Raw genomic sequence first — 16959 nt, 5'->3', positions numbered from 1 at the left:
TCTGATGCTTTCAAGTGCTGGGTGAAATGTTGGAATTATGAATGATTGGAATTATGATTTTTCTTTTTGCTCAGTGAAGAAGAGGGGAGGATAATTTAGGTGATTTTGAAACATTCTTAATATGTTTGATTATCTGATGTTAAGGAACAGAAGAACATTTCACACTGAAAGTCAGTCTGTCATTTTGTCTGGATTGATTCCTTGCCTGTATTGATAGTTTTCTTTTGACATGTTGGCTTCACAGAAGCACCCAAGAAAACTGACTTCAAACACCCTTTCAGTATCAGCTCCACTCATAGATGTGACTTGATCATCTTTTTTTTTTCACTTCACCAAAAAACAAGACAAAACAAAAACTTGGTTTTGCACAAATGTAATGACTTACATCCCCCTAAATGCTACACTTTGAACCTTTGATGACAAACAATTTCTAACAATTTTAATAACTCTCTAATTTTCTATAAATCAAAGTTTGTGATGCAATTAAATAGCCAGTTTAATTTCTTGTTAAAGGCGTTACTATGAATAACAGCATGATCCCAGAAAATAGGTGAATTACAAAATGTTAAATAATTCGAGTTTTGTGGCAGCACTTGAACGCAGCACTTGGACAGAGCGCCTCCTACTTCCGGTACAAAACCGCTATCTGTCAGAAAAACATCCCGAGCAGGAATCCGCTAGCCGGACCCACGTCAATAACACTGCCGCTGCTTTTAGTCTTTATTTTCGGGGTTTGGAGCCTCACCGGACACTCAGAGAGAACATGGCCGTGCGTAGGTAACCGTCCCGGGGCTGCCGCTGCCTCCTCAGCCGGCTGAAGGACGGAGCAGGACGGATAGACACAGATGGAGAGGCCGAGCAGGCAGCTACTGCTGTCCGAGCTCCGCGTCAGAAACACCGCGTACGATGTGAGCCTGAGCCGGTCCCTGCTCACCTGGAAGAGACGGATCTCCAGCCCGGTGTACCACCCGTTTAGACCCAGTAAGACCCGCATATCATGTCTGTCTGTGTCATGTGTGTCTATCTTTACCTGTCTGTCTGTCTGTCTGTCTCTCTGTCTGCGTGTCTGTCGGCCTTGAACACACCGCGACATCCTGTGTGATAAACAAAGGACAGAGAGGACACAGAGAGGACATGTAGGACACGATTCAGTGTTTGGACCTGTGGATAACACACACCCTAATGTACAGGACATAATGTATGACAGTACATGAGACATAATGTATCCGGTTATGTAACACACAACATCCAGCCTGACACACAATATGTGGAGGTCACAGTGAGGCTGCAGGCAGGGGGGGCGGTGTAAACCAAACCTCACTCATTCTCTACAGTAGTCTAAACACAGGGGACTATAGAGGCTGTTTCCTTCTATGTGATAAACAAAAAAGATCCTGTTAGTCATTGTAATGACAGACTTTCTTTACATAATCACATGGTGTCTCAAAGTAATGGATTACAATTACAAAACAATTATGACTTGCTTATCTCAAAACAATGATTAGTATCTCAAAACAATGAGAAACTCTCTCAAAATGATGAGTCAGTATAGCAATAATAACTTTAGTATCTCAAGATAAGGACGTTTTTGATTTTGTCATAAAGTCATCATGTTAAGATACATAATACAGATCATTATTTTGAGATACTAAAAATATTATAATAATAGATCATTATCTTGAGATAAGACCCTTTTTTGAAAAGGCTTCTTATTATTTTGACATAATAAGTCATCATGTTAAGATACTATGTCATTGTTTTTGCGATACTTACTCATTATTTTGACATATTAAGTCATTACTATAAAATGTTGATTAATTATTTTGAGATAATAATTCATGATCTTTACATACTAAGGCCTATTATTCCTAGAAAGTTTCTCGTTACAATGACTCACAGGATCTTTTTTTCCATCCACATGACTTAAATGGGCTTTCATAGAGAAATATTGAGAAATAGAGGTGGAGATAAAATGTATTTGAAGAACTGCATACTGGACATTTTAACATGCAGTTATTTCCACATTTTCTTAAAGGATGTGACGACTTCTTGAATCACTGGGAGAAATGTGTGTGCACCCTCTCTCTCTCTCTCTCTCTCTCTCTCCCTTTCTTTCCCTTGTTCTCTCTCTCTCTCTCTCTCTCTCTCTCTCTCTCTCTCTCTCTTATTAATGTTTGATTGCATCATAACCTTTGAGTTGTGTCAATGAGGGAAATATCAGGGACTCTGGTTCTGCCAACCTCTGAAACCCTCAGGCGTTCTCCAATGAATGCTTTGCATTCCCTTGTGTTTTTTTCTCTCTGGACGCCCACTGTGATCACTCTTACTGAATACTGTGAGACCTTGAGTTTTAGCATCCTCAGCACACAGTGATGGAACAGTCCATTAATGTGTAGAGCTTATGTAATAATAAGTAGATATTATTAATAATCTTTATGTGTAGTGCACGTGATTCTGATCAACATGATCCTCATCAGTAGACCCTCCCTGTTCACCTCATGTGTCCTCATTCAGGAAACAGACTATTTGAATATTCAAATAACAGAAAGGTTTCAGATCAGACTGAGGCCGTCGCAGGGTTAACTGTGACCTGCTGACCGACTGCAGGCTACCGCAGGGTTCACTGTGACCTGCTGACCGACTGCAAGCTGCTTTAACTGAATTGATCCTGAACTGATCCAGAATCAGAAAGTGACCTTTTTTACGCTGCTGAATGTTTCCGCAGTCAAAGATTACACCTTCAAGAAAGACAGAATTTTAAGCTCTGTGATTGGATGTTTTTCACTGAAATGCAACCTGGGAGTTGTAGTCAACTTCAGATCGAATCAGATATTTTCTGAGACAGTTGTTCATCTTTAATGAACCAGTAGATTTTCACGTCACTGTGCAAACCTGAAATAACTCTGACAGTGTTTCGTGTCGGCAGGTTGACGCTGCTTTCTGTCTCCTTTCGTTCGGTGTTTCAGCTGATCACAGTGCAGCTGTTTCTCATCCACATCCCTTTGTGTTTCTGTCGTCTTGGTGATGACAGAAATACCTGCTGGGTGTGTTAACCTGAAATAGACAGCGGCGTGTGTTTGTGTTGTGATTGTGTTTCAGGTGTGAATCTTTAATGTCTGACCTGCTTTCTGTCTGCTGCTGTTGAAAGATGCTGCTGCTTTTTTCATAAGATTTACCAAGTCTAAACTACATATGAATGAGACAGATAGTTGAACAATAGTATATATAAAGTACAGTACAATAAGTGAAAGGATCAGAAATAAAAATTCTATTCTAAGCAAAGAGGGGCGTTTTCAGTGTCAAATCGTGGCTGGACCAAAGGTTTCTTTTTTTTAAATTCTCTTTTAATTTAGTTACTACATGGTACAAACAACCAATATTATCATTAATACATAACTTAATGTCTTTAACATAAATACTGTAAATCACGACTGTATCAGAAGGTTATACAACTGAGTTAAAATACATCATCCAGAAGCAAATAAGGACCATTAAAGTACAAGTGAAGTACATTTCCCTACAGAATTTGCTAAATAAACAATGCAATATTGCAATCAGCTACTGTCAAAAGAAGGCTGTCTTGTAGTGGTCTTAGAGGACGAGTTGCCGTTTCTAAACCACTTCTCAGGAGGTGAAACCAGGCCAAACACTTGGAGTGGGCTAATGAATACCAGAATATCATTTACCGATGAATCCAAGTTTGAGACAGTGTGTGGTTCTCCTGCAGGGTTTTGTGTTCCTTCGTTCCGTCATCGACCAGACTCAGGTAGGAGATTTTTTCCCCCCACGATGTAGTGGGCCACGTCCACCTGCTGACTGCAGGTGTAGTGATTGTGGTGCTGCTGTTAGAACATGTTTCTGTGTTTGATGGCTGAGCTGTGAGCTCTGTTTGTGTGTTCCCAAACTGAACCTGCAGTTATGTTCCAAAGTGATGCCAATTCATTTAAAAAGAAAAAAACAATCACTCATTCAGGAATCTCAAAAATGCATCTAAACCCTTAAAGGCACTTGACCTACTTTCCAAATTGCACATTAGTGTCAAACTAGTAGAGTACCATTTGTCTTGATTTCATGAAAAATCACATTTTGGAATGCAACTCGTTTTCAGATAGTAGATAGTGTCAGTTTTAGTGCTGTTTTCTATCAACATCAAATCCAGCAGAAACATGCTATCCTCCTCCTCGCTGCTCCTGGTTCAGTGTTCAATTTGTAGTTTGGCTGATTAGTTTCAGTAACTCTGCTGTAGTTGGTTTAGTTTGTAGATAGAAGTGCTGCTGCTGCTGCTGCTGCTTACAGGAACATCTGGTTCAATCAGATGTTCATTAAAGGAATAATTAAACTCTAAAATGTGCTTCCTTTTGTGAGCGTCAGATGTTCAAATCTATACAAATGAGTCTGCACATTAGCTGACGCTTTCAGGAACTTTTCTTAAGCTACCACCATGTGACGTTTCAGACATGAAACAAAAGCAGAGACAAGTACTTGCACCAAGGGATCACCTGACAGGTCATGTGACTGAACAATGTTAGTCACTAGTTTTCAGTCTTGTTATTCTGTGGCTGTCATGGCCATGTGTCATTCGGCGTTGGGGAAGGAAGGAGGGAAACTAAAGAATGGAGAGGCAAATAAGAGCCCTTTTATCGGGTAGTTGATAAATGTCATTATACAACAATGTCCAGAACTGAGCTTGTTTAATTAGTATGGACATTATGTTCTGGCCACTGAGAGCTGATGAGTCTGCAGCTGATTAACTTGGGTTTACAATTTAACATTTTATACTGAAGTGATGAATAATGTAGAACTACTGATCTCCTCTCAAACCTCTTTATACATCATCCATTTTCCCTGACTGTCTTGTTTAAATGTTTAATATTGCATAATCAAATCTAATAATAATGGTAATAGTTGTAAATGAATACAGAAGGAAGCAGAAAGTGCAAACTCCAGGGTTTGCGGTTTGACTCCTGGCTCCTTCGTGTCCACCTGTCAAGTTAAAGTGTCCCATATTGCTCTCGACATTTCCATCAGTACTTTGCATCTGTGTCCATGTGAGTCAGTCAGAGCCCTGCAGGTCTTACAGATGTCAGTGTGATTTTGGATTGAGGTTTCTTTACTTCTGGAAGTTCTGGTTTCACTTCAGTTCTCTGAAACACCCAAGAATAAAGCACTTGAGTAATGACTCTTACTCAATCCAGTCTGATTCTAGAGTGGTTTCTTATTTTCCAGGAGACTGTTGAATTAAATATTACACTAAACTTGCTGCATCACCGTGACAACTATTTGAGTCGCAGTGACCTCATTCCCGCATTCATGTGCTGCACCGAAATATCTGATGTACAGCTAACAAAATGTGTGTGCGTGTGTTTGTGTGTGGTCAGGTGTGTGTCACAGCGTGTCAGTGTCAGAGATCATCTCTGTCAGAGAGGAAGAGGAGGAGAACAGCAGCAGACGAAGAGATGATGGCAACTGGAAAAAGATCAAAGAGAGAGAAGGGAAGGACTGCAGGCAGGCCTTCACAGGTAAACACACCTGGAAACACAGTAAAATAAACATCTGGAATCACATCTGTACACGCAACTGAAAATAGTCACACCTCTCCACACCTTGGAAAGTACCAGAAAAGATACTCAAAATCATACCTGGAAACACAGTTGAAATCTGTTACACATCCTTTATGGGCCCGTGTCCACATAATGTTTTTTTCTTTTTGAGGGCCAGCGTTTTTTTTATTGTTCCCAATGAGGAGAAAGCAAATGCGGCAGCGTGCAGCTGCCTAGACAAAACCTCCTGCACCCAGCATCTTTTTTCAGAGACTCTGAGTGCTTCTAAAGATCTCCGAGCTTTTCAGAAAGGCCTCGGTGTGATCACAGTCGCTCTTTTTCAAGCAATCAATAATTTATCAGATCAGGCGGAACCAAGAAAATTGAGCAGAAGCTTGTTCTGGTCGTTTCTGTGTATCCTGAGCTTTATGAGACAGAAACTATCATAACCGAGAAAGTTGAGCCCAGATTAGCACTCCAAACCAGTGCTCCCCGGCGGAGTGTCAGTGTTTTCAGCTGGAAAGAAACATTATGTTGACATAAGTCCTAAAACAGTAAACACATCTGGAAACACAGTGAGAAAGTCAGTAAACACACCTGGAAACACTGGAGACACAGCTGCATGTTCACTCTTGGATTGACTCATCAAGTAACTGCATGAAGCAGCATGAGAATGAATTCTGGAAATAACTCTGTGACCAAATCTGTCTCTGTAGTTCCTTCAAAATAAAAGCAATTCTTTGGCTCACAGGTGAAATGTTTTTAATGTGAAGCAGCTAATCAAAACAATTTATGATCAGTTGTTTATTCCCTCATGAATCATTAAACGATCGGTTATAAAATGTTTTGAAGTGTGTCTGTGTGTGTGTGTGTCTGTTGTGTTTCAGTGTCGTACGTGGAGAGGTGTCGGCGGCACCGCTGGCGGTGCGCTGAGGTCACCTTCACGTGTCCAGAGGAGGCTCTGTGTCAGCACTGGGTCAGCAGCATCAGAGAGCAGCTCGCCGCCAACAGTACGACTTCACACCAACACACACTGACTTACACACCCTGACTATTTGATTGTAGCCATCTGTCAGTAACATTATTGTTGTTGTTTACAGCCAGCAGACCTAAAAACCTGCTGGTCTACATCAATCCGTACGGTGGGAAGCGACAAGGCAAACACATCTACGAGCAAAAGGTCGCGCCATTGTTCGCCCAGGCAGGCGTCTCCACACATGTCATCGGTATGTCCTGTATCACTCACTTCCTGTTGTTGGGCTCCCTGTGTCAGGGATTATACAACTAAAGCATATTTTGTCTGTATGTTTGTTGTCATAGTGACGGAGTATGCCAATCATGCGAGGGATCACCTGAAGACAGAGGCGGAGCTGAAGAAGTTTGATGGGTGAGCATCGTTATTGTAATTGCATCAAAAAGCAAGAGAGCTCATACAGGGTAACCGCCAAAATAAAAGCACCACAGAGAAGTCACCTGTCAAACACTTTGACTGGCAGTAAAAGCACAGAAATGTTTCACAGTTAAAAGCTAACTTTTGACCTTGACCCCGGCTCAGGGTGGTGTGTGTCGGAGGTGACGGTATGTTCAGTGAGGTGATGCATGGGCTTATCTGGAGGACACAGATCGACAGCAGCGTGGATCCAAACTGTCCTGATGAAACTCTGCTCCCCAGCTCGCTTCGCATTGGAATCATTCCTGCAGGTCAGAAACACTGTTACCACTCCTCGAATCACAAATTCTGATTTTATCTTTTGATTTTTGGGTTGAGGTCCTTTCGGGGGTTCCAAAGGTCGTCTAGCAGGTTGTGGACGTCCTTGAGGAGTTTAATGAGGTCAATAAGATGCTCCCGTTGGTCCCCGAGAAGGTTCCAGAGGACTGTGAGGAGGTTTTATAGTCCTGGAGGAAGTTCCAGGGATCCTTGAGGACTCTGTGTAACTGCAGAGTCTGACTGTGGCCTCATTTCTCAGCCTTTCTTTGCCTTTTGTTTTTCTGTTGTTCTGTCTAACTGCTCTATAAATACACTCACACGCACACAGTCATCTGGGAGACATTAATTTTCTCTGCAGCAGTGGATGAGAAGCTGCTCACCTGGTTAATTAATGGCTGCCGTGATTGGTGCAGGTGTGTGTTTGTGGAGCAGCGTTGTTTTTAAAACTTTGTATTCAAACAAGCAACGTTTATAAAAAAATAAGCAGAACGTTAGATGTTGTCAGTACCATCAGTGAGGGTAACTCGGCATGGAAAAGTTGACAGACAATCTGTTTGTTTGTGTGTTTGTTTCAGGTTCAACAGACTGTATCTGCTTCGCCACTGTGGGCACCAACGACCCTGTGACCTCTGCACTACACATCATTGTTGGTCAGTCACATGGTCTCACTACACAGTTACTATAACTTGAATCATTTCAGCACCAGACAGGTTATTTAACAGGCTGTAAACAGGAAACACATGAATAAAAATAATAAAGAAAAAGGATTCCCCAGAATACATTGATGTGATCTGCTCTTCCCAATTTGGTGCAAATCCAGTGGCACCTTTCTCCTTTTATCTCAGGATTAAATTGTAAGATGTCACTTTATTTTGGATCAATATCCAGTTTGTTCTCCTATGTAATTGTCCCATATTTAATGAAAATCCAGTGATGCACATAACTTTATTTTCCATGGTCTACTGCTGCCATCTAGTGTGCAAATAGGCTCTGAACATGCCCTTAGTGGACAGTAGGAGGGCCTCTGAGCACGGCCAAATGAACCAACAAACCACCTGTGTGAGCTTTATATAGTGATTCTCTTAGCTTCCATCGTACCTTGGGTAAATGTGCTTTTGAATCGTGGGTAATGAGACCTCAGTGCACCTGCAGGTTTAGTTTTTAAAAATAAAGATTTGAGTCCAACAAAATGATTCCAGGTTAGTGTGTTGATTGTGTGTGTTTATATGTGTGTGTGTGTGTGTGTGTGTTCAGGAGACTCTCAGCCGATGGACGTGTGCTCGGTTCACCACAACAACACTTTCTTGCGATACTCCGTCTCCCTGCTGGGATACGGTTTCTATGGCGATGTTTTAACTGACAGTGAGAGGAAGAGATGGATGGGACCGGCCAGATACGACCTCTCAGGTAGAAATACAACATTTTGTTAAGATGTTTTCAGGGGAATTGAAGAAGAACTTTGGTATTGATGTTAAATCATTTTGTCTGAAAAATATTACAATTACATATTGTCAACTATAATAAAAAAAATTAAAAATTCTTTGCTGAAATAATGTAGAGATTTTTTCAGTCCTGAGTAGCAGCTCTTTTTACACATAAACATTCATTTTACTGAATGGTTCATCATTCCAAAAACAAATCAGCTACGAGTGCTGTAATTCAAGTCTGTAGTCTGTAGGCAGTGAATGAACAGTCCAGTCCAGAAAATTCAGACTGTGAACTGACGATGAGGGTTGAGAGTAAACCCTGGTCCGTCTCCTTCATTGCAGGTGTGAAGATGTTCCTGACTCATCATTACTATGAAGGAACAGTGTCCTACCTGCCGGCCAGAGGCATCGTAGGAACGCCGCGGGACGCTGCTAGGTGTCGATCAGGGTGAGTGAGATGTAAATAACGTGAATGTTTTTTTAAAAAAAACAAAAGAGGACTAAAATTGCCTGGTTCAAGTTAGTTAACACTTTAATTTAGTATCCAACTCTATTTTGTTCAGATAAGCTACAAACGTTTCATTGTGGTCGAGTTAAGTTTATTTTCAAAGAGAAAACAGTTTGGTTAAACATTGATAACATTAAAGTTTACCATCTAAAACCATTCTGCTTAGTTCGGCTAATGATTTGGTCCAAGTGATCTAACAGTTGGGGTCTGATTACGTTTTATGATTATTGTTTTATGTATTTTTTTAAAATGACATTGGTGTCTGTACATTTCCAGCTGTTTGGTTTGTCAGCACAACGGGCAGCTACTTTCAGAGAAAGCCGAGATGTACGAGATGGATGACGCATCAGACAGCCGTGAGTCCAAAAAAATCTTCATTCAGAGCTTTTAAAACACAGTTAATAAGAAAATTACTGAACTGTCTTTGAAGTAGATATCCCGTCACACTGTCAGCTTGGCTTCTTTGAAACCGTCTGATGTTGAAGAATGTTGATTCTTGTTGTGAAAATAAAAGAGTGGAGCCCTGGGCCACACCACAGAATAGTCCACAGAAAAGACCCACAGTTCATATACTGCCAAGTGTTTTTTCATCCATTTAGTGGCTGTTCTGGAGTTTTCAGTCATTTCTCATGATCTTCAGCAGAGAGTTTGACCAGTTGGATTTGCAGAACAAACATAAATATTTGTAATATTTACTTTCAGTTCATTCTCAAACTTGGAAACTCTAACTGACAGAACAATCTCATCTAAAGGTCCATTTTGTAGCTGTTCTAGAGGCATCGATCACATTTCCAATAACAAGAATAAACTTTGACTCTCAACAGTTTAAAGTTATTCTAGTTTGTTGTGTGTTTATGTGAAGATGAATTTCTTGACTTCCGTTGCTAAACTGGCTAACAACCTGGATTGATGAAGGTTTGGCAGGAGCAGCAGCCAGAAATGTCAAACCTGTTTTTGGGGGGTTCTGGTTCCAGAGAGTGACAACGAGTGGAGGACAATCCGAGGGAAGTTCCTGGCTATAAACGCTGCCAGTATGAGCTGCGCTTGTCCTCGCAGCCCTAAAGGCCTCTCACCTGCTGCTCACCTGGCGGACGGCACCACGGATCTCATCCTGGTCCGAAAATGTTCCCGCTTCGACTTCCTCAGACACCTCCTCCGACACACCAGCAAAGATGACCAGGTAATAAATCAGTCTAGTTTATGCTTTCTCCACATAATCATAGTAAAAAGAGTGTAACCACGAGAAAGGTTCAGTTCTCAGTGGATGATTGAAAGATTGATCTGATCGAGATCAAGAACTACACCTGCTTTCCTCCCTCACTGTCTCCTTTTTCTTCCCTTGTTCCATTTTGGCCAGTTTGACCTGACCTTCGTTGAAGTTCACCGGGTACGGCGTTTCCGCTTCACACCACGTCACTGCCAGAGTGACTCAGACCTGGAGCTGGACCTGCGGGAGACCGGCAAACGCCAGATCTTCAGCCAGATCTGCCGAGACCACCCGGCTTGTGGCTGTGCCCCCGCCTACAGCAGCTGGAACTGCGACGGCGAGATCCTGACCCACACCGCCATCGACGTCAGGTACAGCGACCTCTGGGAGTTTCTCACTTTGTATTGTCAAAATTTTAACCCAGATTGATAAAAGCCTCGTTTTTTTGTTTTTTTTTCCAGAGTGCACTGCCAGTTGATCAAGCTGTTTGCACGAGGGATCGAAGAACCAACGGTGTTTGAAGATCTCACCAACCCCTGTGCAATATAGACCCACGCCCCCATTATTCCATCAGACACTGGAGTCGTCACTCTGTCTCCAGCCTCTGTCCACGTTACTGCTGCTGCCGTCACGTGACACTAATCACATCCTTCACCAGGAGACTCCAGAATATATGACTCAGCAACAAGTTTTGCTTATACTCGACAAAGACCAGTACAGAGAGAAACAAAACTTTACTTTCTGGGTCTTAAACTCCTGAATTGTTTAAATAGTAATCAGAAAATTACGTCCCAGAGGGTAAAGTTTGACCCTCAGATTTGTTCTGGTTGATTCTGTTGTTGTTTTGATGTGAACAGTTGAATGGTTGCAGGGTGTCTGGCACCTGATTTATTTTTAATATTGAACACTGAAAGTGAGACCTCATCATGACCTGATGATCTCGTTACCTTGAGGTTACAAATGTCGCCTGTTACAGTAACAAAATGTGAGCTGCTCTAGAGGGAAAACGTCAAAGCTTTTCTGTCTGCCTATAGAATGGACTTTTCTTGACTCAGACTTGTAGGTGCTTGCAGATGGATTCGTCCTGGTTTCATGGGTGTTTTGATGACTTCTCTTGACTCGGACTCGGTCATGTAGGTAGCTGCATTTGGACTTGGTCTTGTGGCCGTTCTGACTCTGACTTGTTACACCGTCTTGGGTGTTATGACTCAGCTTTGTCTCAGTGTCAGCCACCAGTCAGCGGATGTAAACTGTGAGTATAAAGCCTGCCATTCAATCGGGATTCTCCTTCCCTTTCACTAGCTGTGTGTTAGTGTTCTCAAAATCCCTGTCTCTACCGGAAAAGACCTCCTAACTAGCAACGTACACGGGAAATATTATTATTATTCCCCACTTTGCAAGCTTGACCAAAACAAGCTACAGAAACCGGACAAACATGGCGGCTCGTTTGGAAAATTTCTTATATTACAAAAAATGCTCAGCGAAATGTGTTTCTGAAGACATTTTAGGTGAGAAATAAGCCATGCAGTTACAGAATCTGTCTACATTTTAACTCGACAATGTTTAGTTTTTACAGTGTTTCACAAGTTTCCAGAGGCATCTCACGTATAATCCATTGCGCTGCTTTCTACATAGACAATGACTGGGAAGTGTGAAAACCACGGATCCTGTGGACACGTACCTTCTGACTCGGTGTTTTGAATCAGACTCGTCTCTGTCTTGTGGATTTTTTTACTTTGACTTTGACTTTTTTCGAACAGACTGAGAGTCTTCATATTTATTCAGCTTATAAGTAGATTAGGAATTGTTACATAAATGATAGCTCATTTGCACTTTTTAAATAGCTTTAATTATTTTAAATACTCTACTCTTTGCTTTTATCTGTTACATGTTTTAAGGATGCCAGACACCTGCAAGTCATTGCTGTGGTCATGTGATCATTAGGGGTCAGGAGTTGATTCACATTCAAGATAAGTAGAAAGTAAATCCCCTGCACATGGTCAGAGATTTATTTCCCACTAATGACCAGTAATGTGTCTATTCTTCAGCTGTGTGAAGGTTTCTGTTACATTCTGCGTCTCCAACAGGTCCACTAAGTTATCTCCAGTCCTCCATGTTCCCGTCTTTTTTAAGAAAAGCTCAGTCTCAACCATGAAATTGTATTTTTGTGCCAGGTCCCAGCAATTTATGAAAAACAACTATGACAAATCTCAAATTTTACTTTAAATCAAGGAAAACGTTGTGTCAGTCAAGCTGGTCATGGCTGAGCAAGCTGAGCAGCGCACACATGAATGTTTTCAAGCTTCCATTTCTGCTCGATATGCAAATGAACTCAAAGACAAACACAAATCAAATCATCTGAGCACTAAAAAGAAGAAATTCTGCTTTAACAGCAGTGTCTCACACTAACTGTGCAGGTATTCTGTCTGCAAAATGAGCTGAAGTTGTAGCCATAACTCCAATTTTCTCTGTGTGACATGATGTTCTGAAGTCGTCTGTCAGTTTTGTTTCATAAAACCTGAAGTCAATCATCTGAACCTTCCACAAATCAAATAAGATTCTCACACAACAACATTAATTGGGATTAATTGTAAAAATGTGACGATCCTCTTGCCATCTAGCGCCATCGTCAGGTCAAAATTTTCAGACCAAATGCCCTCAAAACTCACAACATTCCCATCAGCCTCAGCTGCAGCATAGTAACACTAAACTAAGATGGTGAACAGCTCAGGGCTGAAGATGAGCATGTTAGCATTGTCATTGTTAGCATTTAGCTCAAAGCATCACCGCATCCAAGAACAGCCTCACAGATTGTGAGAGTTGATGCTGTAATGATTCAAATCAAACAATGTAGACGTATGCAACCTGAGAAGAGGCCTCACAAGTAGACAAGATAAAAAGGTTGGAATTACTGCACAGGGCTCTAAGTGCAGATAGTTTCTGATTATTTATCTTGTTTGATACAAAACCTAGTTATGAATTTTATTGTATTAGTGGAACGTTCCTGTTATTGATTTGAAGTTTTGTGAATGCTGTTTTTTTCTAAGGAAGCTGCACTGTGAAGTCCAGAGTTGATATTCAACCATCTGCTCCCAAAAAACAGGTTGACAAAAAAATGTAATCGTCGTAGCCAAACTGTCTCTGTAGCCGCTGCTCACTGTGTCCACAGGGTTTGTTTTTTGGTCACAAAATACAATCTACATGTAGCACAATCATCTGTGATGTTATTTTCAATATTCTTTACTAATATTATTTAAAGTGAAAGTTGCATTTTCTTCACAGTCACAGGATGGTGAGCAGTTTGATCGAAGGATCTGTTTAAAGATTTTAATGACCTCATGACCTTTCACCTAGCACCATCCTCAGGATGAAGTGATTGTTTTTAGCTCCACTACTAGTCTCTCCAGCTTCTAGGGAACTTTGTCATTCAAAACACAAACTAAATAGATTTTAAATCATGTGATTGTCTCCATTTTGTTTTGGGAGAATAATTGAACTTTGACCCTGAGATGAACCAGACAGGACAGGAAGTTGAATATCAGCACTGGACTGTCAGACTGTGGATGCTGTTTGTTTGTTTGTTGTTTGTTGTTTGTTGTTTGTTGTCCAGCAGTTCTGTTTCCTCTCTGCTGACATTGAGCGGGACTCAAACTGACGGAGGAGGGAACCAGTAGCAGCTCACGGTGCTCCAGATCACCAACCAATCAGCTTCCAATCACCAATCCTAATCTGACCAAATACCAGCCGGGGTTAAATGATGTAGCTGTCTGTCTGTCTTTGACAGCTGTTGGTCATCCAAGAGATGTTCACAGGTCCAAAATCTCAGAGACCTCACAGACCTGATTAGACTGACAATAATGTGAACTCGGCCCGACTTGGGTCTCAGGTCCAACCTCAGTTAGAAGGAACCCAGTGGACCTGTGAAGATCTTTGGCTCAACTGTCTGTCTCGTGCTGATTTGTCTCTTAAAGTTATATTGATGTACAATCAGAGTCTTATTGTTTGCTGTAAAATCCCCAAACAACAACAAACCAAATGTGTTAAAAACATGCACACAGAGGTCGACTGATGACATGTGACTGAAGTGGCTTTTTAATTAGGAGAGGGTACAAATATTTAATGAGATTTAGCGAGCTGTACATATTAATTAAATGTGTTTGTGCTTTACCTTCTTTATATTTAGTGCCCAGTCAAACGAGAAACTCGAAAAATGAAAAAAATGTATTTTATGTTGCAACTTCCTGTTTGTTTAGGTTGAACTTTCTATTTCTCTCTTTCCACAATGCTGTGCTTGTGCTCCTGTGAAGTTTAGGCACAAAAAACACTGAGTGAGGGTTAGGAAAACATCATGGTTTGGCTTAAGATACCTGTTTTGGTCGCCAGGCGCTGTTTTCTCTGTACTGGGCTGTTTACGCTCTGGAGAATTCACACCATTCATTCAAAAGACATTTTGTACCATCAAATCCTGTCTCACAATTGTCTGTCAACCGTGTCTCTGTTGTGGAGCGGTTAATTAAAACTGGATGGTGAAACACTGCTAACAGGCTAAGCTAAGTCAGCACTGTCACAGCTCACTATTAATCTGTTTAGGTCAGCCTGTCCTGGTTCATTCAGAGTCAGGATCTGAAACTATGATACGACACTATGATATCTTATAACAAGTTAAAAGAACTACACAAGTATCCAAAAATTGATTTAAAAACATGAGGTTTTCTCGTTCTCTCGCGGACAAGCTCTAGTTAGCACTTACTAAGCTAGCTATGTCACTAAGTGGACACTACACACAGATAACGAAAAGAATCTATTAGTATCATGGACTGCTGGGTGATTGCAGACGACGCTTCATGTCTTTGTGGAGCTATTTTTTAATCACATCATACACGGTGACACGCAGCTAAGATATGGTCCTCAATTTTGGACAGTCCAACTCTCCATTCCTTCACAAGTCAACACTGAATGAGATCAGTAGCACAGATTTGTCAACGTTGAGGTCAAAGCGAAGACTCCTTACAAATTCTTTTTGACGCAAAGATGACGTTGAAATGAACTGATTTTGTCATTAAAAGTTTGCTGATACGAATGCTGCGGTGACCAAGAGCTTAATGAAATATGTTAAAACCTAGATTAGAACTGAAGAGGCAGAATTACAAATAAGGAGAACATCTGTAGCGTCGTGTTAGGTGCAGTAATCTGCTAACAGCATGTAGAATATGTAGAATGAAAGATTACTATTTTTATGATTGATTAGTCTTAATTAGCTTTCTGATTAGTTCTAAAATGTAAAAGAGCGCTTTTTCTCAAAGTCCAAAGTGATTCTACGAACTCTTCAGTTAGACTGAATAAATCACAGTTTGATGTAGTGAATCAGTCGACCTCTAGCTGTAATCTGAGCTGTAACTGATCTTTACCTTCTGCTGTAGCTGTTTCATTATCAGGAATTAAAACACTTATTCAACTCTTCTGTGTTCACATTGATTTTATTCCATCGGACCTCTCACTGTTTCTGCTGCATGTGTTGACAACCAGCTGCGTTATGATAGCTGTTCACATACAAGCCTGTATACTACCCGTGTTACTGGAGGATACCACTAGATAGCACACCTTAGCTTCTCTTTTAAACTTCCTGCCATTATTGTCCCTGTTGCTGACATCCTTTCTGACTCTGATCCTGTCACAACCCCATACAGGCCCTACACTGCCCCTCCATTCATGTGTATATTGCATCTTGCAGAAGCATAGCATTTGTTTCTTAGGATGTGCACAACCGACACCACAAACGGAAGCAGGGTACACCAGGCCACCATCATGCGTACGCAAATTTGTTGTGAAAAGCAAGTTTATCTCTGGTGTAAGACGCTCCAAAGAACCATTACATTATTTATTTCAAATAGGAAGAAGAGGTAGGCTGGGCTAGTATCACATTGTGTATGTTCTACTACCATAATACCTGGCTTAGATATTACCACTTTATTACCAAAACACCTGAAAGTGGGGGGACAAAGTCTCATCCCCCTACACCTGAGCAGTGGCTTTATATTTTCTGCCACCACTCCTTGTTAGGTTCGTGACATCTTTCTGTCAATCCCACTTCAGTTTAATTTTCTCACTACCTCCACGCTGCCAACCTGTTGTCCTTGCAGTGTTTGGGCAGCTGGGATCAAGTCCCAGTTGGACTGCAGGGCAATGAAACGTTTATTTGACTTATCAGCCTTGTTGTCAGACTTAAACATCAGTTAAACATCCTCCATTCTTGCAACCAACCTGGCTCTGTCCAAGGTTAACACCTGTTTTACCCCTTTTATTTAAAAAAGTGTGTAAAATGGTCGCCTAATTTGTTGTTTTTACACTTTTTTATGTGGTTTAAACAATTGACAATTGAGCTTTAAAGGTGCTAGAAGATGGCTTTTATGAATGTGGACATACTGATAATGATGCTAGTTCATTAAGTGACTTAATATTTCCTCAGGTCATCCTCTCACCTCTCACTAGTAGAAGTCATAGGATCACATTATCCCATTTAACTTGTGACCGGCTGTGTTTTCACGTAATTCTTTCCCCAAAACATCTTA

General features: G+C 41.1%; 1 protein-coding gene across 1 annotated transcript; it reads left to right on the top strand.

Moving 5' to 3' along the window:
- Positions 1-686: 686 nt before the first annotated feature.
- Positions 687-15848, top strand: LOC141001042 (ceramide kinase-like). The gene is made up of 13 exons (XM_073471975.1): positions 687-981; positions 5379-5519; positions 6428-6550; positions 6641-6766; positions 6861-6927; positions 7096-7241; positions 7824-7898; positions 8503-8655; positions 9018-9123; positions 9460-9539; positions 10158-10363; positions 10541-10761; positions 10852-15848. Exons 1-13 carry the CDS (start codon positions 846-848, stop codon positions 10937-10939), a joined length of 1668 nt encoding a protein of 555 aa, XP_073328076.1. The 5' UTR covers positions 687-845; the 3' UTR covers positions 10940-15848.
- Positions 15849-16959: the final 1111 nt, after the last annotated feature.

This window comes from Pagrus major, chromosome 8 (genome assembly GCF_040436345.1).
Source record: "Pagrus major chromosome 8, Pma_NU_1.0".
NCBI lineage: Eukaryota > Metazoa > Chordata > Actinopteri > Spariformes > Sparidae > Pagrus > Pagrus major.
This window is presented reverse-complemented; position numbering and strand designations above follow the sequence as displayed.